This window comes from Onychostruthus taczanowskii, unplaced genomic scaffold (genome assembly GCF_017590055.1).
Source record: "Onychostruthus taczanowskii isolate IOZ18803 unplaced genomic scaffold, ASM1759005v1 scaffold77, whole genome shotgun sequence".
NCBI classification, from domain to species: domain Eukaryota; kingdom Metazoa; phylum Chordata; class Aves; order Passeriformes; family Passeridae; genus Onychostruthus; species Onychostruthus taczanowskii.
Window position 1 is genome coordinate 3,733,679 of NW_024505561.1, and position 26,217 is coordinate 3,759,895.

The following is a 26,217-nucleotide window of genomic DNA, read 5'->3' on the forward strand; positions in this document are numbered from 1 at the left end:
CGGCCGTTTTGCCTGGCGGGCGCAGGGCCCGCGCCGGCCCTTGGCCCGTCAGGGCGCGAAGGGTCCCGTTACTCCCCTCGGCGCCCGCCCCGGCGTGTCCGGCGCCGCTCTCGCCCCTCGCTCGCCTCGAGGCCGCCCCCCCCGTGGCCCGTGTGGGACCGTCGCCAGGGGCTGCTTGTCCCCGTTGCCCATGGCTGGCTCCGCCTGAGCCGCCCGGCGTGACGGAGCGCGGCCCCGCCGCGCAGGGGGGGCCACAAGCCGGTGGCGGCAGCGGCGTGTGGGGGCCGGCTCTCGGTGGCTCGGGAGCGGAGGCGGCTCCCGAAGGAGGTCAGAGCGGGAGCCTGGCGATGGAAGCGCTGTTGTGTGCGCTCCCGAAGCGGCCCTCGCACGGGCTCCGTGCCCCCGCCCCAGCTTGGCCGGCAGGAGCGGGACCGAGGTCCTTCTCTGTTGCCACACAGGAGTTTGGTTTTTTAACTTTTCGGAACGGCCCTGTATGTGTTCAAGTGTTTCGTCAGCTAAGAAGTATTTAACCCAAAAGAAGTGTTTTCAATATGCTGAGTTTCTCTTGTTATCAGCAAAAAGTTTTCAGACATGTTGTTTCAGCTGAAATTCTTTGTGGCGGCTAAGCCACGTTAATTCTTTCTCTCTGACATGCTTAAGGCTCCATTGTCAAGCCTGGTGGGGAATCTCTCCCGTTGAATTAAATACCAGCGTCTAGGTTTAGCATGAATTCCCGCTGCATGGCTGCGTCGGGTCTTTTATCGCTCTCATCACTCCAGCGGTCAGCAGAGTTCAGCGCATTGTTTGGGGAAGAATAAAAACCATTATTCCTGATGCTGCAGTGAAAATTCCTCAAATATGAATCCAGAGTGAGAAGGAGGGGAGACGTGCATTTTTAGAAAGCTAGTGAAGTTCGGTATTGATAGCTGCACTTTTCTAGAGTCAGCAAGAATTATTCTCACATTCCTGAACATAGAGCTGCAGTGGAGGCCATTCCCTCGGAGCTGAATTTTTCTCTTCTCAATTGCCTACATATGACGTAAAAACATTTCTAAAAAATTTTGAACTTTATTGGAATTGTAACAAAGCAAGTTCGCTGTTCATTTATGTCACAATGCCTATGAAATAAAACGTTGGGTAAGAACTCTAAAGCTTAGATTCTTAAAACTGGTATGTTTTGTCAGAAACTTGCTTGAAAATGAGTTGGAGTTCTTTTTACTCTTCATAAGTATGTATTTATTTATTACGTACGCACCATGGTCAATCAGAATAAGAAACCCTAATTGGCATGATAGATACCAAGCTTTTCAAGTCTGTTAGTTTCCTATAAAGATGCAAGGAATAATATAACTTTTTACTTATTTATCTGCACTGAATTTGGCATTAGTTTCTGAATATTTCCAAGGTGCGCTGCAAATTATTTTATGGTTTCGCATCCTTCAGAGTGGAAGGGTCCTCAGGAGGTCTGCCGTGCTCAAAGCAGTGTCAGCTATCAGGTCAGATCAGGTCACTCGGGGCTTTGTCCTGCTGACTCTTGAAAACCTCTAAGAATGGAGACTGCACAAGCTCTTTGAGTTACTCACTCCTGCTTGATTTGTCCTCATTAGGACAGAGAGATCGGGACCTCTTCCAGACTGAACCTCCTTTTTTAATTTAAGCCTGTTTCTCATTTTTCCACCATGCATGGCTGTGAAGAACCCTACTTAGTCTTCGTGGTGGGTTAATGAACTTTCACCTAGAAACACAAATCTGTCTCTACAGAGTAGCTAGACTGACTTAAATTATATATTCTTTGAAGTAAGATTTTTTTGGATAAAAGTATTGCATAACCTTTAAAATATTTGCTTCCTAAAATCATACAGGACTCATACTTGGTTTTAAACATTGGCGTAGTCCAATCAGTTTTTCAAAGTTAACTTACTGTTGGAAGGTAATATTGAATACATAAAGGATCCAAATAACTGCAGATAAATTGAATAGCAGGTTTTCATTTGTGTCTAGTGAAAACCAGTCAGAATGAGAAATGGATAGACAGGGACCTAAGCAGACTAAGCAGGTTATTCCAAATAGGTCTGGCCATTGAAATGAGAATGAGGGGTGTTCAGCTCAAGAGTGAGCTTGGTGGAGATGTAGAGTCATATCCTGTTTGGGAGGATTGTAGTAAAAGATGTTTTTTAAAAAAAGGGTGAGGAAGGAAGCCTGATGACTCCAAACTGAGTAGATGTGTACAGTCTGCTCTTGTGAGACCCCACTGGGGTACTGTGTCTGCCTGTGGCCCGTAACACAAGAAGGACATGGACCTGTTGAAGTGGGCCCAGGGCAGGGTCACAAAGATGGTCAGAGGGTCTGAACAGCTCTCCTGTGAAAGGCAGCCTGAGACAGCTGGGGTTGTTCAGCCTGGAGAAGACTGGAGGCACGTTAGAGCGTCTTCAAGTACCTAAAGGGGACCTGCAGGAAAGGTGGAGAGTGGCTTTTACAAAGGCATGCAGTGATAGGACAAGGGGCAATGGCTTTAAACTTGAGGAGGGCAGGTTTAGATTAGATACCTGGAATAAATTATTTACTGTGAAGGTGTTGAGGCACTGGAACAGGTCCAGAAAAGCTATAATGCCCCATTCTTGGAAGTATTTACGTCTAGGGTGGCTGGGGCTTTGAGTAACCTGGTCTAGTGGAAGGTATCCCTGCCCATGGCAGAGGGTTTAGAACTAGATGTTCTTTAATGTCCCTTCCAGCCCAAAACATTCTGTGATTGTGTGTATGAGCTAGCATGCTCATAACTTAACCTGACTAGTTGGCTGAAATCTGGTTGATTTATTTTACTATCCATCCTGGAATGTTGTCTGTTGAGTATAAAAACCTGTCTTCTTACTTGTTTGTCTGTCTTCTAATAGGAAAACTTTTATTTACTGTGTTTTGGTGATTTTATGCTCTTTTTAAAAGCATTTCTCAGGTTTAGGAGAACATGAGTAGCAAGTGTCGATGATAGATACTTTCTTGCACGTTATGAAAGTTGGTCATGGTGTGTGAGAAATTCGTACTTCTGCATAAGATAACTGGGGAACTAATTGCAAACTTAAAGAATACAGTAAGATGTAGCAGGTTCCAGCTACATAGTTAAGAGTGTAGGCAAGACTGGTAGTAAGATGGGTAAGGCCAGCAAAGTCTCCCACCAGCCCACAGGGAAGGTTCTGTGTTTGGCCATGTATTCCTTATGCCCCTTGGCTTTAGCATCCTTTGAATCCAGTTTGCAGAATTGACAGAGTTATGCCATTGAACAACTGCTTAGGTTGCTGCCATTTTTAGTGAGTTAAACAAACAACTCAAAATAGAATTTTATGGTTATCAGAATTGACATGAGGGAAGCCAGCCTTTACTGTGCTTCAGCTGTCTGTGAAAGCGTAACAAGTCTGTTCTGGGCCTGGGTTTAGGGAGCCATTGTGTTTCTGTATTAGTTTTTGGATTTGAAGAGAACAGTGCAGTATAGATATATACATTCATGGAAGAGGTTAACCTGACAAAGACTTTCTATTCTGACCCTAAACCTCATTTAATTTTGCAGTCTCCATGAAATGATTAGATTAAGTGCAGGGATTCATTGGGGATTCAGTCTCATTGACTGTGAGTGTATGTTGGCAACTAGAGAGAATATGAAATGCAGATTCACTTTTTGAAGAAGGCCTACTAGGAAGCAGGTGCAGAAGGAAGAATATGTCTAATATTAAATGCAAAACTGCTTAATTGACAATAGCAGGTATCCTGTCAAGGTGTGTAAGAGTTTGTTAGAGTACTGGAAGGAGCTACTGCAGAGTTGGAAATAAGAAGTAGGCAGGCAGAGAACTGATAGAAATGAACCTGAGCTTTGCAGAACAGGCTCATTCCTTGAGTTCAGGATGGGATAATGAATATTTGGAAAGGGTGAAGTAATTAATCTTCAAGATTGATGACAAAAAGTAACTCAGAGTTACTAAGTGTAGAACTATTTCTGGATGTTTTAAGGGGTTGCTAGTTAGCTTGTGATTCTGCTGCTCCTACCTACATAGGTTTAATTTTTTTTAGTTGTTTCAAAATGCACCTATATACCATGTTTTGGATAGCAAAAGTTGTTTTGCTGTGTTTTCACTCTAGATTCTAAGTAACAATATAATTTAAAAAGGAAACATGTATAAAATGCACGCCAGAAGCATGTAAAAGAATGTAACTGAACTTAGTAAATTTCTCATTTTGTTAAGAGGGTTTTCCTAAGGAGGAGACTAACTAGCTTCTCTTTCTGAAATTCAGGCAGGAGTTTAAAAATAAGACATTCTTATTCAGAATGTGTGGTTGAGACTTGTGGCTGCCACATAACATTGTCGAAGTTTTAAAAAGTTTCAAAACCAGAACTGATCCAATTTTTGGACTATACATTTGTCTGTGCTTGGTCTCAGGCTTCCAGAGTTCTTAATTCTTCAATATGATAAAAGCTATGATGGATTCCCAGTAGGACATGTTTGGTGTATGTTGTATTTCTATGAGTTTTTGTTCTATTTATATTTTGTAACTAATCGCCTAAGTGGCCAGTCATGCATATGTAGATCATTCCAATATGGCAGATCTTACCAGATAACTAATATTTTACTCATAATTTTAAAGTAGGTCATACATTTTTATTTTTATAAGTTTTAATTTCTTTTTTCTGCTATGTTATTTTTTTTAAATTGGATAGATACTGATGTTGTTTTAAAAGGTGAGTTCATATTAATGCTTAACACATGCTTTCTAATAAATGTTTACAATGAGCTGCATCTCTTTTTCTGCAGGAGACCTACGAGACTATTCCAGGCCCATCAAAGATCACTTACCTCCTGCAGGCAATCAGGAACAATGCTACTCCCGAGGAGGTATGGCTCAATAACCTTGGATTTTTGCAGATTTTCAAGGGGACTTTGGAGAAGAGGGGAAGAAATCAGTGCTGATCATTTTGGGATAAATGGCCAAGTTTGGTGTTAACTGAAGCTCTTAATTTACTGCACATTTGTAAAGGGATCACTCTTCTTTTTGTCTTGATTGTTGCATGCCTAATTCACTAGCTGAGACTTTGTGGTGCAGGATATTTAGTTTCAGGAATAGTTTTTTCATAAACGACTGCTTGACTCTCCATTGTTTTCTGTTGAGTGCTTTGCTTAATGAGTGTTATTTTCCATTAAATGTATAACTGATATGTGACCTACTGTCATGTTTCTTCAAGTTACAGTTGAGAAGTGATTTCTACTTGGAGTCCTGTGCCTAAACATATTAAACTTGTGTATTGTCTGAAACTTAGAGTGCTTCTTAAGTCATCTGGTAGTATTATGGAATAAGTGGAGAGTAGTCTAAACATTATACATTTTTTTTTAATCTGGGCATAAAGTAAGGGTGCCTTTTAGTTACTCCTTAGTTTTGAAAGGCTCACAATTTTAGCAATCAGTTAAAGTACTTACTGGTAAAACCATTATTCACTTGGATATGCACAGCAAAGAACTACTAAACTTTCAAAGTATTACAAATTCTAGAGTCACTTAAACAATTTCTGAAGAATATTAGAAGAGCATAAGTGTGCTTTTTCTCTATGGATAACAGTCTCTTCTGGCAGACTGTATTCAATTTAGAGTTAGTTGCCATTTGTGCTTTTTAATGCTAAGAAAGTATCAGTTTACTCATACTGATGCTTATCAATCTACAATGTTGTGTTCTTCTGACAAACTCCTTCAATATACTAGCAACTGGTTGCATGAGGTATCTACTTTTCCTTTTTGCTCCTCTGGGATGTTTCAAATGATAGAAAACTGTAGAGCAGTGTTACTACAAAGTATAAATAAATACTTGTTTCATGTGTTTGCTGATTTTATACCCTTTACATCAGCTAAGGAAATAGCCCAGTGTGAAACTTATGAATCTTGCCAATGACTTGGATTCTGACTTGCAAAGTACAAAAAAAAACTTTTCATCTATAGTTACTCTTGCCAAAGACATCAAAGGCTAACATTTGTAGAATATCTTGATATTTAACTTTACCAATGGATTAATCAAAGAAAGGTTTAAATGTTAGCTCCTACCATAAGTAAGTATTAGGTGCTGGACTCAAAAAATCCTGATTAATAAAACCTATAACCTCTTCCCTGTAAATCCAGCTACTTAGTAGACTAATTAGAGCCTAAGTGAAGTAATCCCCATGCTCAGTCTAAACGCTGCATATAAACACTGCATATGCTGGGAAGCATTCTGTGCATGTTTAATATGGTGCTGGTATCAACAGGTAGTTTCTGCATATGTTTTATAGAAATCCAAATGCTGAGCAGAATATTACATGTCACCAGTGGATAGAGCTTTGGGCCTGGTGTGTGTCCTCAGAGCACATTAAATGCACCAGTGCCACCAAACACAGGATGCTGGAAGGAGCTTCAGAACTTTAAATGTGCCTTGCCCAGGCTGTGTGAAAGCTGGGTTCAGATCCCTCTTCATCTTGAAGCCTTTGTATTGCTTTACCTCCTTGCAGGAAAACTATGCTGAAGAAAATACCCCATCCTATTCGTATGAGTTGGGTGTCTGTGTTGTAGAGAGTATAAGTTTTGTAGGACTATTCAGACAGCAATTGTGGAAGTCCTGCCCCTGCAACCCAGTAGTTTTGGCATTTAAATGGAGAAACAGGGATGTAGATCCTGCTGCCAAGTACCCCTTGTATTTGACAGAAAATGCCATTAAGCTAGATTTGGAATAACTCTTTTGACTGGTTTTCTCCTAACCAGATGCCTAAACTATGGAAATACTCACCTCTTTCCTCTCTTCTTATTTCATACTTTCCTAATAGCAAAGTGACACTGTCACAGAAGTGGAGGGAAGCATCTGATTTAGCAGTTAGAGCTCTTCTGTGCCAGGTGATGTGCGTGTTTGTACACCTCAGTCTGAGGAGGGGCTTGTCCTTACTTCCTGCACTTGTGGTCTCACTGTTATGAAATTAAGACTACTTTCTATGCAACTGCATTTTAAAGGGCTGTACAGAAAGGTGATATATATTCACAGTTGAATAGATTTATTTTATTTGTTAAATATTAAATATTTTAGGCTGTTACTTCGCAGTTTTGATTTTCCACATAAATCCTTGAGAGGAGCAGAAGTTCTGCATTTTCCCCTGTGTTTGTTTTTTCTTGGTTAACTCTGGATTGGCAGGTTTTGATTGTGTCCTGATTTACAGATGACCAGTAAAATAACAAATGCTCTGTAAAACTGTTTCTGCTGTACTCACAGCCTTCTTGGAGGGCCCTGACCTCTCCCAGACCTCTGTCCATATTGTCACCTGAAGGGATGCATTTCTTAGTTTGAAGACTGCTGTTATGGACAGCTTCCAGTTTAGCCTTTGGGAAGGAAGGCAGCCCACGGATGCACCACAGTTCTGCCTTTGAGTTGTCTCTGGATCTTGGACACTTTGTGCTTTGAATTCCACATAGGACTAGATCTCTGAATGACAGTGTGCAAGTCCATCTTTGAACCATGTGCTAAATGTTCTTTACTTCCATCCTGCATGTTTTCCTCCTTGAGGACTTGAGCAATAAAACAAAAGTAAAATTCAGTGTGACAGTGCTACACAAGATAGCTAAACTTTTTCTTATAAAATATGTAGGGTTACATGGATGCTTTGAATATCAGTGGAGAGCATGGCATCCCAGATTTCTGCTTGTAATTCTGCTGCTGCCCTGCTCAGCAAATTGATTTTCTTCTTGTGCTTTATTGCCATCATCCCTAAAATGCTAAAACATTTTCAACACACTATAAATTCTACTAATCAGAAGCAGTATGTTGAAATTTGAGTATTATGACTACTTTTTATATTAATAACTGTAACACTTTAGTTGTATGTGAGCATCTCAGTAATTTAGACATGCAGAAGACCCAATGCTGGGAAAAATGTGCTCTCTTTATGCTTCATTGGCAGCTGGAATTTCTTCTTTGGGGATGTACACTTTATATTGTTCCTCTCCTTATTAAAAGCTATTGCTACTAAATTGCAGAATTTTAAAATGCTTATTTAGTACATATTTTGAAATACTTAAACATAAAAGAATCTTTGGGGTGTGTGTGAAAAATACATATATTCTTTCTTAGAGTAGAAGAAATATCCCTGGAGGTGCCATTAATTCAGCCATGTTTGTCATAATTAAATTGACAATGATAGTTTTCCTATGTAAGTGAATATCTGCTGAGGAAAAGATGCCATTTTTTATTATTAGAAGTCAGTAGCTCATCAGTCCTTAAAACTGGAATTTGCTTTAGAGATTTTGGGGATTGTTTTTTTCCTAAGCTAGTAACTATAACCAGGAGATAATTTGTGTAGTGCTGGTCTTGTGTCTTTCTGTATGCCTTACTACTGGTGTTTTTTCTTTGCAATCAGTCTGTTTATCAGTATTCTAATATTTTAAATTCTTCAGAGCTGGAAATTCTTATCCTTGTTTTCATAAAGCATGTAGTCTTCATCTTTATTTCCTGTCTGTCCACCTGTTAGTACTTCATGAAAGAATATAATAAAATGTGAGTTCAGTCATTATCAGGTGTCAGGAAATCCTCACTGTAACACAATGCCTTGAGTAAGGGAAAACAATACCAGAGTTTGTGCCCTGTTTACTCCCAGTGAACTTGCTCCCCACTCAAGGCATTTCTATGTAAGTTTATCATACTAATGAGGAAAAATTTAATCTTTCCCAATATTGGTGCTCCAAAGGATGGGAGAAGGAAATATGCCCTTATATTGCAGCGCTATGAAAGTTTTTGGACACACTGTTAGTGAGATTCCCACAGGCAGTGGGAGAAGAACATCCTTCTGAACTCACATTCCCCATATGACAGTCTGTTGCTAGAGAATCTTTGCTTCTGATGGGAGCTACAGCACAGGTGGGCACTGTGACTGTTCACCTGCTGCCTTCCTCAAATCTGCTAGGGAAGAGGTAATCTTACAAATGTTGTGGCCTTAGTCCCCACTGGAGATGGTGAGGAGGAGATAAGGAATGATGAAAGAGTTGGGTCCAGTTCTAGTCCTTTCCTTCTGCTGGTACAGAGACACTTTGTGTGCACTACCTTTAGCTGTACAGAAGAGAGCTGGGTCGTTTAGAAAAAGACAGTGAGTTTGGAGACTGCAGAACATAAGAATAGTACCTTGGGTGATGTTTTAGCAATACCTGATATTTACAGGATATGTTAGAAATTGACACTTTGCAGCAGTTTGTGTTTCACATCTATAGGTTATGTCATAGTAACATTATTGAGAAATTTGAATTGATTATTTTTGCTGCTCATTGAACAGTTTTGAATTTCAAAGGCTTGTAAATTAAACTGTCATTGATGTGCACATTAAATAAGAATATCTTAGGAAAAAATCGAGTGGATTTTTTTGTGGAAATGTAGCACACATAAGGTTTTGTTACATGTGTTAAACTTTAGAAGTTTGGGTGGTGATTATTAATTACTGTGTGTGTCCTTAAACACCAATTGATGAATATTCTATTAAGTTATTCAGAGAGCTTCATGTGTCTTTTTGCCTTTACTACCTGTGTTGCTCTATTAATTTTGAATTACTGTATTTTTTGCTTCTAGTTCTTATACAGTTGTAAATGAATATGGATATGTAAATGATACTGTTGTAAAATAGTTGTACACATAAAGGATACAAAATTGTAATACATGGTTTTGAGGTTCCTGTGCTTACGTTCAAGTTTAAAGGAAAGAGTTTCATCATAGGCCTGCAAAACACTGAAAGCTGTTTTGACTTGGATTTGGGTTAATTGTTTGAGAACGTGAAGGAGGGTTTACAGGTTAATTATCTGACAAAATTGCCCCAATAAGTCACTTTTTAATCCAGAAAAACCTGTCTGGATTATAATGACTTCATTAGGCCGTTTAAAATAGAAAGATCTTTCAATGGCACAGCTAAGTTCTTAACTTGCCACAAAATATTTCTGAAGTTCTGCTATAGAAAAAACCTGAATACCTCAGTACTGTCATTATTTCCTTGAAGGGCTGTAATTGTCAGAAACGTGATTGTAAGCTGATGTTTCTTTACTATGGTTTTTTTTCACTATCATAATTGTCATCTGTTGCTTGAGAGGTGTGCCATTCACCAAAGAAGTCTCCACAATGGAAGTGTCATTTGGAAGCATGATGTCGATGTTCCCTTGTAGGAGCATGATTGCCGTGTCAAACACTTTAACACACACACTTCTCCTTAACAGGCTCGGCAGATGGCAGCTGTCCTTCTGCGCCGCCTGTTGTCATCTGCGTTTGAAGAAGTTTATCCAGCTTTGTCACCTGAGGATCAGACGTCAGTCAAGAGTGAATTGCTGCTCTTTATTCAGTTAGAAGTGCAGTCCACTATGAGAAAGAAAATATGTGACATAGTCGCTGAATTGGCCAGGAATTTAATAGGTACTTTATTTATATAAATTGATACTGTAGTAAAATGTTTACGTATTGATAGCGGTTGTATTTGTATCTCTTGTTCTCTAGTCCTGCTTAGACGTTTGCGTGTGATATGCTAACTGATTCCCTGGCTTATAATAGAACCTAATATTTGTGTACACTATCCTTGACCAGATGAAAATAAGATTCTTAAACGCTGCCTTTTAAATTGCTCAAGTTTAGATGAGATTGTATTAAGGTTTATAAATCCAGTTTTGTGTAAATTGTCATGAATTGTGCTGAACATTGCATCAGTTTCTTTTTTTTTGAGTGCTGCTATATAGCAGTAAACAGAAATCATCTTCTGTTATGGAGTGTTTGTAGATTAAACATTTTGCAATATTTTACATTGTGACTTAGGCGCATCTTCACATCAGGGAGTCAGTGATGATTGGTTTTCCTGCACCACTGATATCTCACCATTCTGAAGTTTGCATATCCTAAAACTTTGTTGTGTTAAATGTAGATGAAGATGGCAACAACCAGTGGCCAGAAGTTCTGAAGTTCTTATTTGACTCTGTCAGCTCTCAGAATGTGGGACTGCGTGAGGCTGCTCTACATATTTTCTGGTAAGCTACATTTTTGTAGGATAGCCTAATCATGTCTGAAAATGAAAGAAAAACTGTCACAATGTAATTAACTAGCAATCATATTTATTTCATTTATTTTCTTGTATTGTGGCTTACTTAAACATGTACAGTTACAATCTGTAATTTAAATAATGGATAAGTTTGAAATAGTAGTTTAACCTTAACTTGTATGAATTTTTATTAATGTTTTGGTCTTTTCCTTAGGAATTTTCCTGGGATTTTTGGGAATCAACAGCAACACTATTTGGATGTCATTAAGAGAATGCTGGTTCAGTGTATGCAAGATCAGGAGCATCCCTCAGTAAGACCTTTATGTTCTTTTGGGATTTTAGTATGGTCTGAGCATAGAAACTCGGCGCAGTAGTCGCAAACATAAAGGTTAAACCATAGATTTCAACCAGAGAATTGCATTACCTGAAAATTATGTACATGCAGAGTTTTGACTGTGCCTGCTGCAAAACAAAGGCTCAGACTCTTTTGTAGTCCTGAAGCTGACTGGCTGCTCATATCTGCGTTGCTTAGGCCTAGATTCTTCCCTAGTTATGCTTGGAGAAATCCAGTTGCAGTGGCCCCAGGCAGATGGGGTTTTAGCCAGCAGCACTGAGGGGTCAGAAACTCCATGTTAAATTCTCTTTCTGGCCTTTCTGTTTAACAGTGTAAGTCTGTTGTGTCTCTAGGTACAGTATTTGTATGTAGATGGTACATGGTACGTCTCAAAATTCTGAATATACAACAGCTCCTTGAACTGTTTGTGCATGTTTTGCTCTAAGGGTGTATAAGCAAGCCTTGCTTTTCTGGAAGGCTTCAGATTAATTGATTTGTGCAGAGAATTGTACTTTGAAAATGTTTCTCTTGTTATGGAAAATGCTGGGCAAGGATAGGAAACCCTGCTGTGATATATGGGTTCAGTTTTCTGCTCCCCCAAGGATTACTTTTTCTGACCTTTGAAAGTAGACTGAATAACATTTTCTAAAGTACCACAAGTCATGTCTTTAAAGAGGAATGTCTTAAACACTTAGATCACACTTCTTGAAAAATGAGACTGACACTTGCATGCACATTTGAAGTTTTGATAGAAGTTGAAAACAATAGGGTTTTTTCCTCTTTCATTAAATGAAAACCACTAAAAGAAAAAGCAAAACTAGGGACTACTTGCCATCTCTTATGATAAATTTTTTGTATTGTAGACAATGTAGATGCTGTAGGTCTTCTTTATCACTTTACCTTAATTTGAAGTAAAATTTAAAATTCCATGTTAAAAACTAACAGAGGCATGTTTCAGTACTAGTTTCCCACATTTATTTCTTCAATCATGTCTTTTAGATCAAGACTTTGTCTGCTAGAGCTGCAGCTGCATTTGTGCTTGCTAATGAGCTCAATGCTCCCCTTCTTAAACATTTTGCAGACTTGCTACCTGGAATCTTGCAGGTAAGAAACCAAACAAGTTACACTTAATGTGCCGTTACTGTCTCTATTGACTATATACAAATGTAAGTTATTGGTCTGTGAATTGGTGAATTTTTGCTGAGGCCGGAATTAACTGACCCTTTTAGCCAGACAGCAGTTGCCAGCGAGATGAAGTGGAGACTAATAAGGAATTTTGCAAATAGAGGATAATTGATAGGGTTTTAAGGAAAGTTGCTCAGTGCTGATCATCTTAAACAGTGTTACAGAGATAAATGAGTTAAAATTCTTTGTAAGGTATATAGGTCAAAATCATACAGCTTTTAAATTAACCATGGTATTGAAATACAAATATGGGCTATCCTGAGATTTGAAGTAATCTGTGATTGGGCAATTCATGGACTTGTGATATCCTGTATCTCTTCACTTTAGAGGAAAGCATAGAATTATTCTGAACATAGATTCTCAGACTGAAAACAAAAGTCTGTAGAAATTATCTTTATTGTTTGATAAATTAGGAAATTGTAAATAAAATGCGATTTTAAGCTTCATGTAGTTTCTGAGGCTGGATTAGATCTCTTGGATGGATGAGTTTGAGCAAAAGTTGAATTCTAGTGTAAGGTTATCTACATTTGCAGAGAAGCCTATTGTAAACCAAACCAGAGACAGAAATGTTTTGGGCTCTGAAGGGTGAAAAATTCACAGTACACTTCCCTTTCTATATCAAGAAACAGTGGAAGCAGCTAAGTACCTGTGATAACGCAGGAAGTGAACGTCTGGTGATTTTAAATTGGGCTCAATTTACATTAAAGGCAGACTTCTCACTACAGTCAGAACAGCAGGTTCTTGTTGACAGTGTGAGCTGTAAACTGCATGTGCTTTCTGGCAAGCTGAAGAAAAATTTTGCCAAATCTACTGGCATCTGCAACTGATGGAATTCTGCTTGATTTTAAGTGCAAACTGAGAGGAATTTATCCAAATCATCTGAACTTGAAAATGGGCTGTAGTGTGTATAAGTGTTTGATATTGAGGTCTCTGTTTGGTGGTTAGTCCCTGTCCATGCCTCTGTCAGTAACAATTTTGTTGTTTAAAAGTTGTAACTGCCTAAGAGGACCTTGGCTACTTACAGTACTGTGTATGTGGGGGCAAGGCAGGGTTTGGGGTGGTCATACCATTTGTCTTGATGTGTGGCAGTTAAATAGTGTGTGAGTTTTAGATTTTGGGCTAATAGCCCACTCTGTGTGCTGTAACTTTCAATGCTACTCTTATACTACTTAGACACTGTAACAACACATGTACTTGGCTTGCATTTTCAAGCTTTCTTTTGCTAATGCAGAGCACAGAGCTGTGCTATGAAATCTGTCTTTTTAAAATACTTACTGCAAGAAGAACTAGATTTTCTGGCTGTGGTAACACAAGATGGATATGAATATCTGAGTTTATAAATAGGAATGTGTTAGAATAGTGGTGAGTGACCTTTGGAGACAGTTGGATGCTTTTTTTGTTGCTGTTGAAATTAATTTTGTTGAAACACTGACATGGTAGAAAAAGTAAAAATAAAATTCTGACTTGGCATGTCAGTACTTTCAGTACAAGATCTATAATGGTACTGCTGGAAGTTGAACTTTCAAAACTGACAGTTGAAACTTTTACCCAAAGATTTCTGTTGCAAAGGGAGGCAAAAGCAAATAGAACTTCATTGACTTCCTTGGACGTTGTTTGATACTACAGGAAAGTGCTTTTGCCTTTTAGGGCCCACTTTTCATTTCAAGCTGCTTTCTTCAGAAAACCACTCTTGCTTTAAAAAACTGTCAGAGTTGCAATTGATATAAAATACAGTTTTGAAGAAAATTCCAGTAAATATTATTGTCCTTTGAGAGAATCAGAGTGTTATAGCTATTAGACCAAAAGTCCTTAAACATGACAAATTTTTTTTTTCCCAGAACATTTTTGGTACTAGAAGATGATGCTTCTGTTTTGAAAGTGTGGGTTATATAAGTGCCATTATCAAAAATGTTGAATTATAGAATTAAATAGTAAAAATTATTTAGTTACTCACTTGAAAAAATGTTTCAACATTAGGAAGACATAAATTACTTTGCTAATGAAAATTCCTTTCAAAATCTCAGAAGTGAGTGTAAAGACTTTTTTCTTTGGAGCTTTGTTTCCTTCTGGATTCTAACACCATTGAGTAACAGTGTTCTGGTTTGGCAGTAAAATATCATCCTGATCAGTTAAAAGTTTTAAATTACTTTTCAGAATGTGGATATGGGTTAGGAAAGATAGTTGCAAAAAGCTTGATTTCTTTTTCTCTTTTCAATGTCTGTGACTGAAGGCTGAAAGGTCTGCTTTAATTTGGTGACTCTGGAGGCATGTCTGGAAAAAACCTCTTTAATCTTGTGGTTCCTGGTGATTATAAGCATAACCTATTCAAAACTTTTCTCACGTAACAGGCAAAAGGGAAGTTAGGCTCATTTTCCTTCTTGAATTCAGGCAGAGTTGCGTACTTTTAAATGGATTTTGAAGTTGTTGTCAGAACCCAGTGATTTTGCGTGTTGGAACCTCTGATGTGTGACCTTAATTCTTTCTGATTGTCTGCAGTGTTAGATTTTAACATTGTGAGCTATAACTTAGTTGTAGAAAATTTGTAGTTTTGGATGCTGCATAGTATCCTGTTATGGACTTATGCACAGAGGTCACCATAGCAGGGTCTGGCTCTGGGATCCTGCTGAGAGTTGGAGTGAAGGCTTCTGATTAATTGTGTTCTGTTAGTTCTCAGGTTACAGCTTGAGCTGGTGCCTCCAGAGAGGGACCCCTACCCCAATTCATGTCTCTCATTTGTACGTGTGCCACTGATGGCCCAGTCCCCGGCCACTTAGTTCTGGTTGGTGGTCTCTTGATTTCTCACTGGTTTTCACTGTTGCAGAACTGACCTTCTGATGAAGTTACTTCATTCTCTTGGAATTGTCTGCTTGATTCTTATCTTCTTGTATCTGCTGGAATCAGCTAGTTCATTTTTAGAAGCATCAGTTTTAACAAAAAGTTTACTCTGGTCAGTTCTTGTGGCCTCAGGCTTTGGCTATTTAGCTACTAATGCCAAATGAGACTGTTCAGAGAAACAAGAATACAACTAATGAAATTCCTTCTGTAACACTGGTCCTATTCATAATGTTGTTTGTTTTTATTTAATCTTATCTCCATCTTATCTTTTTATAGGCTCTAAATGATTCCTGCTACCAAAATGATGATTCTGTTCTGAAATCCCTTGTAGAAATTGCAGATTCTGTTCCTAAGTATTTACGACCACATTTAGAAGCTACTTTGCAGCTAACCCTGAAGGTAAAGCTAGGAGTGTTTTTTTCAAGAATCATTTTTTCCACCCCAAAACCTCTGTTCTAACCATCTGCTCTAATCTTTTGGGTTGTAGTTGTGTGGAGATGCCAGTCTCAGTAACATGCAGCGTCAGTTGGCACTTGAAGTAATTGTGGCCTTGTCAGAAACTGCTGCTGCTATGCTGAGGAGGCATACAAATATTATTGCACAAGCCAGTAAGTATTTTCCTCATTTTCTTTGTAGAAACAGTCTTCTTTTACAAATTAAATCGACTTTGCTGTTGGTCAGTGGCAAAACCACATCTAACTTAGAGTTTGCTGGGGCGCGTAGCTTCAGAAAACTCAATTCAGTGTCACCTAATGGAGTAACCCTCTTCCTGTTATAACTCTTCATAAATTAATCCGTGCCTATGCAGCACCAAAAATTTGAATACAGTGGACTCTTACTAGATGTTTCCAAGGAAAACTACTTGCATGCTTTTCAGCTGGCTTGGGAAAATTTTACTGTAACAAAAAACCAGCATTTAGTTCTGAAGTTCTACATTTGGAGTTTGGTATGTAGGCCAGATACTCTGCGGTGCTGGCAAGTCAAGACTGAAGGAATTCAGCATGCATGTTGAGCAGTAGTGGTAAGTTAAAGCTGTGAATTAAAAAATCAGGTGCTGGGATAAATACATAGAAATAATCTAATTAGTCTATTTCACATGTGGATGGTAAAGTCTTTAAAGAGGCACTTTTAAAATCATGCATTATTATTTGAAGTACTAAAAACAAATATCTTCTGGGCAGCTCCAGCATCAGTGCTGTTTGCACTGGCATTTCTTTGCATTTTAAACCTTTTCCTTGACTAGATCAGGGCCCTGGCACAGCAGTGTAGCCTGCTTTTCCCTCCCTGTCATACTTGTGTTTGTCTAAATTCTTGCTTGTTTTCTGAAACTTGCATAAAAGGTAACTTTTGCTGTGTGCTCAGCTCAAAAATACTACAATTTTTCTGTGTGCTTAGCATAAGGAAAGTTGTATAGATGGCTCTAAAATTATAAAACTACTGTTGGAAAATGTTGCAAACTGAATCTGCTTGGCTTAAGTGTTAAAATATTGATGAGAAGTTTTGTTTGCTAGTAGAATAGTTTTTTAAAGAAGAGGTTCTTTAGAACATATTTTGGAGTCTGTAAATTTTCAGAACGCTCTATTTTCCCTCCATCCTGTAGCTTGTTGGAATTATTAACGCTTGACACTTGCTGACCCCACATCATTACAAGCTTCTTATTTGTTCAGGAGAGAAGTACCTCTTACCTCTTTAGAATGTATTCCTGTTATTTTGGATTGCTACTTGCTGTTTAGGAATGAAATACTTCTATTAAGATAAAGGACCATATGGGAAAGAAGTGCCTTTCATTTGCAATTCATTGTGAAATTAGTCTTATTATTAATGTATCATTAAGGAGAAAGACATTTATTTTGCAGAACTGGTAAAGCAGTTGTGTTCAGGGAATGATAAAAAGGTAGCAAAAAAGGACTGTTTTTGTCTTGGCTTTGTATCTTAGTTTAAAAGGCTTTCTGTTTTCATTCAATGGAGAAGTTGCTAGATCACTTGATACTCACAACTAGCACTGGGACTTGGGCAAAGTTATCATCCTGTGCTGGTTTTACTGAGCACAGTGCTGGTTTAGGAACGTGTGTCCTCTGCTGGTTAGCTGCTCAGGAGTCCACTTAGATTAAGACTTCCCTTCTTGAGCTCACAGGATTGCAGAGAGTTTTATTGCTCTGATAAGAAGCAGGCTTAGTGGGCTTATGCTTAACTTGTTTGTAAGAGTCTATATATTAGCAGTAATTAAATGTTGAGGGCTTGTTGGGACAATGTTGTAATTTCTATGCACGCTCTACGTTTTTTTAAAAACTCTGAAATTACACTTCCTGGCAGCCACATTCATGCAAAACATTAAGAAGAAGCAAGAAATTGTAGGTTCTAGACATAATGATGGCCAGAGTGTGTTGGATGAGTGTGTTCTCAGCCTTTTTTGTTATTAGCAACAAACACTGACATGACTTTTTGGAGCCACAGAGCATTTATGTTTGATGATGTTTGTCTTCTGTATTCCTTAGCTTTTGTGACAAACCATGCTTTTGCTGTGTGTACTTACGTGTGTCTGTGTCTGAAAATCTTCTGGACTTTGGCAGTTTTTGAGGTCTAATCAGTGTATATAAAACTGACATGTGGGCATCATGCTAGAGAGACCATAGTGTGTGTTAAGTTATCTTGATAGTACATAAGAGCCCTCTGGAGGTTTTTGTAGTCATAGAATAGTTTCTGTCTGAAAGTACATACTCACATCAAGCAAATAAATCCATAATTTGATATTTTCTTGATACTTGATCTACAGTGCTATCAGTGAGCAATATTTTTTTCTGTCATCAGTTGACCAGAAGTTTCTCATCTGTCCAGATACGTGGTGGTGAGTTTGCTTAGGGTGTTGTCTCTGTGGTAGATTACAGTAGTGTAGGTGTATTATGAAATTCAGCAGTTGCAGTATACTTGATCAGTTCCAGTCAATCTCACTAGCAGCATGAACAGTTACTAGATTCCTACTAGTTTTTCAGGTAGGTTGCTGTAAAGGGCAGTTACCTGTGGTAGCTGTCTTCAAGATGCGTGGTAGGCTGTGCTAAAAAGATTGTTAAAGGTCAAAGGTTGAGTATTTGTCTGAAACATTTTGTTTCCAGGTCGAAGTGATACTTTGTTGCATAAACAATAGTAAATTCAAACTGCTCTAAGTGATTGGTGTGTAGTACGGACTAAAGAAGTGCTTAAGAGCCCCTTACTTTGCTCTGGAAGTACAAGGTAGACTTTTCATCCCTTGTGCTTCTGAAGGGCACAGCAACTGGTAGACTTAGAGCAGACAAACCACTGTGCTCCTTCCTCCTGTGAGAACTGGTAAGAATAGCTGATGCTGATTGCATAGTAGTTTAATGCTGTGATAGAGATTGTGTAATATTCTCTATAAAGACTTAGAATGAGAAGAATGGGCAGTCTACAGAGGTGGAAGAAGAAAACTGGTGGATTAGAATGTGCAAGATATGTTCATTATACAAAAGAAAAATTTGCATTAGGTGGGAAAAAGGAAATCTCAGGTTCTAAACCATGGTCTCATTGTAAGAGAAAAGCTTTATGCTAAGCAACCACTGTATAAATAGGTAACAAAATTTATTATGCTAATAAAACTAAGGGTTCAGTAGTATTCTTAATTAATAGTCTCTTTCATTAGTAAATGTTCGAAAGATGATGTCAAAGTTTCAGGAAAATTAAGAAAGTATATAAGAGTTATTAAGGTGTATAATACTGTTTTTAACTCTTTCACGAATATAGACTTTATTAAGGAATTTGCTTTTTATAATTGTCATGATCTACGAAAAATTTTTGAGTTTTGGTAAGTTATACACAAGATTTTTACTCTCAATTTGAATGTTCTGGAAGTACTTCTGTGGCAATCAGTTCTGGATTATTGGCTAATGCAGTTTGACAGACCTGACCGTCTGCTACTGGAAGAAAAGCTGGTTTTCTTCAAAAATTTTTGAAATGAGAAAACTTGAAATTCATACTTTTCATTTGAGAATCTATTTTAAGAGATCAGACTGAGTTTAAAGCTGGTTTTTTTCAGTTCCTCAGATGTTAGCAATGATGGTTGACTTGGAAGAAGATGAAGATTGGGCAAATGCAGATGAGCTTGCAGATGATGATTTTGACAGGTAATTATGAAACCAGTTGTTTCAATGTTTTATCAAGGCTGTGGCTAAAGGCACATTTGAAGTGCAGAATGCAAATGCCTGTAGTCATTACTTTTTCTTTATTCAAAAAACTATTGTAATTTTGTTCCTTCAGTCATGAGCAGTTTATATGTAGGTTACTTAGGCAGTGTTCAGCAAGGAAGTAAATTATTTCAGTTTCCATATTTGTTGTAATTAGACAAGTTGCGTGTCCCCATGTTTGCTGTTTTGTACTGTTGTAGCTTTTCAAAGCCTTTAGCTTTTGTTTTTTCTGTCATTTATATTACTCAGTTCAGAAGTCAGTGCCTCCTAATCCTCTAAATTGAAGGCTAATCCTGAAGTTAGCTGGAAGCCATGTTGAAACATATTGACCTGTTTAATTATCCACAACCAATGTCTTTGTATTTTTCTGTATCTATGCCCTTGAAAATGTGTTGTTTTCAAAAAAAGATGACCTTGGAAGGATGTCATTATACATGGCAGAATTCCTTGTTGGATTTCACCTAGTCCAAAAATACTACAATTTTGCTATTATTTTACATCCCTTGGTATGGCTGGCAATAGCTTATCTTGTTGTGTGTTAGGCAAGAAAGGTTTAAAGATGTCCAGTCATTTGGATTTGCTTATTCCTACATGCTTTGTAGCTTGCTCCAACTTTTTACTAAAACAGTGGTTTGCATACAGCATCCTGTTACATTTATTCTTGTCCAGCTGCTGTTAGAGTGAAGTGGAAGGAAGCAGAAATAGGTGTAGGAGGTAACTATCTCCACACTTCTGTAAAGACATGGATGTTCATTTACCAGTCTAGACACTTCTTTGACATACCTGGCTCATCCAGACTCAGATGTAATTAGTGTTTTGAGACAATTTATCTCAGAACACTTAGAGATCTTCGTAGGAAAATAGACAATAAAGAGATACTCTTTTACCCTGAGCTGTAAAACAGCTTCTAATAGATAGCAGGCATGTAAAGACACCTGTAGAACTGACACATAGGAATTTATGGAATAATCCATTTAATCTTTGCCTTACTTGAAATTATCTTTTTACTTCCCTTTGATTATGAAATTGAAAGTGAGCTGTCCTTTCTTCTCTCCCTCACATGGTAGACCATACCCTTTTAACCTGTTTCCTGAGTGCTGAAATTTTGCTATACAGGTGTCAGACACCACCATTGCATTCAGGTTTGTTAAGTATTTGAATCTTTTCAGTCAATAAAATTTCAAGGGGGAATAGAATATTCAAGTTCATATCCTTATCAAGCCTTTCAGGGTGTGGAAATTTATTCAGATGGCTTGCTCTAGGCAGCTTAGTAAGTATGCTGAATCATGCACTTGAGGCATGTCATTTTCTCTTTATTGTCAGCAGAGTAACTTTGTTCTTTAAGATACAGCTTAGCTGCCTATGGATTTTGTAAAGAAAATTTTCCTTTTCTTTGTTAGAAGTCACAAGTAGAGTGAGCACAGATCAGAAAACAAGTTATGCTCAACAGCCTTAGCCTGAAGGAGCTCCTTTGGCCCTCGAAGTAATAGGAGAGCTTGAGGCTCAGACACAAACTATTGCACATGAGCTGGTCTCTGGTGATCGTGTGTGTGAGGGCACTTTCTCTTTTAGCAGGGTCACTCCTGGTGCTGCTGTGTGCTTCCCACCATTGAAGCTCACCTTTGTGGAGAGCTCAGTGGCTGATGTGTATGCTAACATCTCCTGGTGCTCAAGTTTTGTAGCTTCATAAGAAGACTGAAATTTTTGTGCAGACCCAGGAACAGGCTAAAGATCACTGGGCTTCGCCCTAGTTAGGGTGTGTTCAGATCTGATGAATGGGGATATGAGTCAGCCCACACAAAAGCAGCAGGGAATACTTTAGCATTTCCATTTTTTTGTTGCTTCAGCTTTATAAAGGAGTGAAATTCTAAATGAGGAAAAGATTAATCCGACTTCCTCTTTTCTTGGCAAAAGTCTTGTGAACATTAGAGGAAGATGTGTGGTCATTTTTCTAGATAAACTATCTTTGTTTCTTGAGGCTGAATGTGTGAATTAATGGTGGGAAAAAAGCTCAAGGAATGGAATTTCAGATGCAAGCTGCTGTTAACTTTAATGAGTTTGCTCCAGTTTAACCCTGTGTGCCCATGCTCTATTGTCCTGCTGGTGATGTGTCTATTTGAACATGACCAATCTGAGGAACAAATACCATGCTGTCAATATCGTTTCACAATCACCTTTGTTCACAGCTTGTGAGTTTCTAGATTATTTATAGTTCGTAACAAGACTTGGGGATGCAAGCATAGTAATATGAGGACTGTTTCTGGCCCAACTGACTGAAACTTTAAAGAAAGGGGAGATTGATCCCTTTATGCACCATTACTCAACGTTTTCATCATTGTGGATGTCTAGGATGGACGTAATAACCTTGAGTTACCACACTGCCAGCCATACACAGACTGTAACAGTAGTTATCTGTGTCCTAGAAACTTTCTTGCTTTTTTGTAGGGAATAATTCCATTCGGTGGAACAAATCACTTTGCACAGATAATGTTGGGCTATTTTAACTTCTGTAACTGGCCAAGAGTCACAAATTCCTCACCTGGACTGGGTGTTTTCTGCCCGAGTCATTGACAAGAGACCATGCTGCTGAGTACAGCCATCCAAGAAAGGTCTCTGGTGTGCCAAAGTTTGAATTCTGCTAAATCATAGCAAGTCTGAATTGGTTTATGTTCTTGTGACAAAAAGGAATGGCCAACATTATTCATTCATTGCAAATTTAGTTTCACCTTTCTGGGTGTATGTAACTGCTGTGAAATTCAGTCTGTACCTTTGGACCTAGTGCTAGTAAGACTCAAGTTTCTTTGGTAGCAGACGTAATCAGTGGCCTGCAGATAACAAATGTCTCAGTGAATAGTAAATAACCATTTTGTGACTGGTGTGTGTGTTTTTAAATTTGGGTATGGTTTATTTACTTAAAGAGGCTTATGTCTTCAGATGACAAAAGTATGAAGACTAGAACTGCAGGGAAGAGCTCTCTGTTGGACTGCTTGTTTTATTGTAGATATCAAACCACTGATATTTGTGTAATCGATATTTAGCAATGCAGTGGCTGGTGAGAGTGCACTGGACAGGATGGCATGTGGCCTTGGAGGGAAACTTGTTTTGCCTATGATTAAAGAACATATTATGCAAATGCTTCAGAATCGTAAGTAGCTGCATTTTCTTTTATTATTTTTTAACAATTCTGTGCTTTCCAGGAACTTCAATACCTCTTTAAGTCTTTGTGTTTAGGTACTTGATGTGTCATTATACATTTCCACTTTTGATGGCAGCAGCAAAAGCTGTAAATGCTGTGAACTTGAAATTTTATACTTAGACTGATTTATTAAACTTACATAGAGTGTATTACAACACTTTTTCTGGTACATGAACAGCTGAGCAGAGATGTCATAAAAACGTTTTTTTTAAAACACTGGGAATTACATAAAAACAAGGGAAGACTTGGGGTTTTTCTATTGCAGAATATTCTCTCTAAATCCCTAAACAGACCCTCACACTACCTTGTTTGTCTCAAGTGCCACCTGTTTTTCTGTACCTCAGTGGTTTTGCTTCTTCAGAAGTGCTGCATTTAAGTGAAATTTTAATATGTTACTGTTCATAGAGGAAAAGCTGATTTTTTTGTCCCCCTGGAATTTGATGGACTGAGGTCATTGGTAGGCTGTCTGTCTATTTGGTGTGCTGACTTTAATACTTGTTTCATGAGGTGTTTCTGTATATTCTTATCAGTTGTTTTGTATGCTTAATTTCCTCTTAAAATACCTGTAATGCCTGCTCAGCCAATGATACAAAAAATACTGTGCATTGCTTTCAAGTTCTTTCACTTGACCTGTGATTTGAGCCTTTGGAGTAGAAGATAATGCAGAAGTTCTGGGTATTATTTCTGCCTTCTTGGTTTAAAACCCAGTCCAGAAAAGGCTGTTAGCATTTTGGGTATGGAACAGAGGGCTACTCAAGGTAGCACCTGCTGTGTGTAAACACTTACAAAGACTGTTTGGAATTAAAGGTTTATATTTTTTTTTTAAATAAAGTTTTATTAATGAAATGAACTAATCTGACTCAGTGATGGTAGCTTCTAGGCTAGCAACTAGCTAATTTTGTAGTACATTCAGAGAAGTGTAGAGTCTAATAATCACTGAAAGACCTGACTCCTGTGAAGGGGAGGTCATGCAATTCATGCCTGATGCTTGTTTTCTTGTGGGTCAGAGCTGTCCATAACCATTAATACTCTTTGGAAGAGGGAAATTAAGATGTTGCTGTAGCTCTCCCTGGTAGGGATTTGGGAGGAAAGATGAAGACACTTCGGTTAAAACATTGACAGAACTCTCAGAAGTCAAACTTTTCCTTCTCCTATCCCCTCTTTCTTACAATTATTTGTTGAAATAATAATTTAAGGCTTTGGAGTTTCGATTGAGTGGCCAGATGGTCCAAAGAAGATGGTGTTTCATTTTGTAGATTCATTAATTTCAAGTTTGGAATACGTGCTAACAGTAATGCAGTGGGGGTGATGATGTGTAGGCTTAACTAGGAACATCTAATGAACTGAAATAGCACAAAATAAACTGCTGCCTTTCTGTTGTACCTTCTGTCAAGATGATACTTCATCGCATCCTGGTCAGACAGAAGCTTGAGTGTCAGGATTCTACTGCTCTGAACTGTGATGTTCTTCATTCCAGGAATGTAAAATGTTATTAGCAATAACGAAATACTGAGCTATTTTGGGAGATAAGTTCTGTAACATGCCTTTCCCACAGGTCATTTGGTAAACCTGTTTATTCCTGTGGCTTTCTCTTCTGTAATCCCAATGATTTCTAGCACAGAGAAAGATTTTTATAAAAAAGAAAGAAAAGAAATTGGAGTTTCTCACATGTTACTCAAAATAAAGAGAGAGGGGCATGAAAGATACATTTCAACAATACTCACTATTCTGAGAATAAGCTAATATGACTTGAAGGTGGGGAAAGTTTACATCGTAAGTGGAATGTTGCTGTTCCTACAGCCTTGAGAAGACTGCTGGAAAGTTTAATACCAGTCATTTATTTGTTTTAAATTCAGATACTGTTTGGGTCATTAGACCTTTTTCTTGAGGAAGATATGGACTATTCCGATGATACTAAAAGAGAAAAAAAGATGGGGGAGAGGGAAATAAAAATACTAAAAATACTGTCTTGATGTTTGCCTGATCAGCTCATTTAATTAAAATGCTGTTTCCAGGTATTAGTACTATGTATGTACTTGTATCAGCAGTTAAGAATTATTTTTTCTAGGTCTGGATTTGGCCTGGATTAGACACTCAATTTTCTGTGCATCTCTAGAAGTATGTATGAGGGAAATGGAAATGCATTTAACAAATCAAGTAGATGCATTAACTTCCCTTCCATCTCTTGTTCTTCACTCTGCTTCCTCCTCTGTCCCCTAGCCTCTGCAAAGAAAAGGTGATTAATCTTTGTGGTCCTTGGTAGTTTCCAAAATGAGTAACACTTCATTTTCACTCTTCTGTAGCTGACTGGAAGTACAGGCACGCTGGCTTGATGGCACTCTCTGCCATCGGAGAAGGTTGCCACCAACAGATGGAGGGAATTTTAAATGAAATAGTTAATTTCGTTTTGCTATTCCTTCAGGATCCTGTGAGTATTGTTCTAGTAATTATATCAAAATGTTTTCATTTCTGCTCTTGTGACTGCTTGTTAACTGTTCAATGGGAATACTTTTTCAGCATCCCAGAGTAAGATACGCCGCTTGTAACGCTGTTGGACAAATGGCAACTGACTTTGCACCTGGGTTTCAAAAGAAATTTCATGAGAAGGCAAGTATTAAAGTAGTAGGGAAAACAAGTGGTAAAATTACGTCCCCTTCAGAAACTTGTTGTCTGAAAAGTAGTATTTCTTTTTCAGGTGATAGGAGCTCTTCTTCAAACCATGGAGGATCAAGGCAGCCAGCGTGTTCAAGCCCATGCAGCTGCAGCACTCATAAACTTCACTGAAGATTGTCCCAAGTCACTGCTTATTCCGTATTTGGATAATCTAGTGAAGCATCTTCATTCCATTATGGTGATAAAATTACAAGAGGTATAATACACTAAACAAATTATTTGATGGAGGGGTAGCCTTGTCACATTAGCAGAATAAGTATAGCTGAACTAAGACCTCAGAAATGAGCCAGTACACATATCTGCTGGTGTTGGTCTAAACCGATGAGAATTAGCATATGTGCAAAAGCAGATTTTTACATTTGGCAGGCTTTTAAGTAAAATGTGTGCTTTTAATATATAACACTTTATTCTTCTTCTTTCCAAGTTGATACAGAAAGGCACTAAGCTAGTTCTGGAGCAAGTTGTGACTTCAATTGCATCAGTTGCAGATACGGTGGAGGAGAAGTTTGTTCCCTACTATGATTTATTTATGCCCTCCTTAAAACACATTGTTGAAAATGCTGTTCAGAAGGAATTAAGACTTCTACGAGGAAAGACTATTGAATGCATCAGTCTAATTGGTCTTGCTGTTGGCAAAGAAAAGGTGAGCTTAGATTTTATAGAATGGTCTAAATACACTTTATAATGCCTTTATTTTTTGTGGTATTAGCGCTGAATTAATATACTCACTTGTTAAAAATACAGCTATATTGTTGCTGATTTT

General features: G+C 38.2%; 1 protein-coding gene across 1 annotated transcript in view; it reads left to right on the forward strand.

Moving 5' to 3' along the window:
• Positions 1-26,217, forward strand: part of IPO5 (importin 5) — a 42,168-nt gene that overhangs the window by 322 nt on the left and 15,629 nt on the right. The window contains exons 2-14 of the mRNA XM_041423369.1: positions 4,797-4,877; positions 10,233-10,425; positions 10,925-11,027; positions 11,253-11,349; positions 12,372-12,476; positions 15,669-15,791; positions 15,880-16,000; positions 19,438-19,525; positions 22,624-22,730; positions 25,085-25,209; positions 25,299-25,388; positions 25,477-25,650; positions 25,879-26,097. Coding sequence (XP_041279303.1) covers positions 4,797-4,877; positions 10,233-10,425; positions 10,925-11,027; positions 11,253-11,349; positions 12,372-12,476; positions 15,669-15,791; positions 15,880-16,000; positions 19,438-19,525; positions 22,624-22,730; positions 25,085-25,209; positions 25,299-25,388; positions 25,477-25,650; positions 25,879-26,097 — 1,626 coding nt within the window. The remainder of the gene's footprint in view (positions 1-4,796; positions 4,878-10,232; positions 10,426-10,924; positions 11,028-11,252; positions 11,350-12,371; positions 12,477-15,668; positions 15,792-15,879; positions 16,001-19,437; positions 19,526-22,623; positions 22,731-25,084; positions 25,210-25,298; positions 25,389-25,476; positions 25,651-25,878; positions 26,098-26,217) is intronic.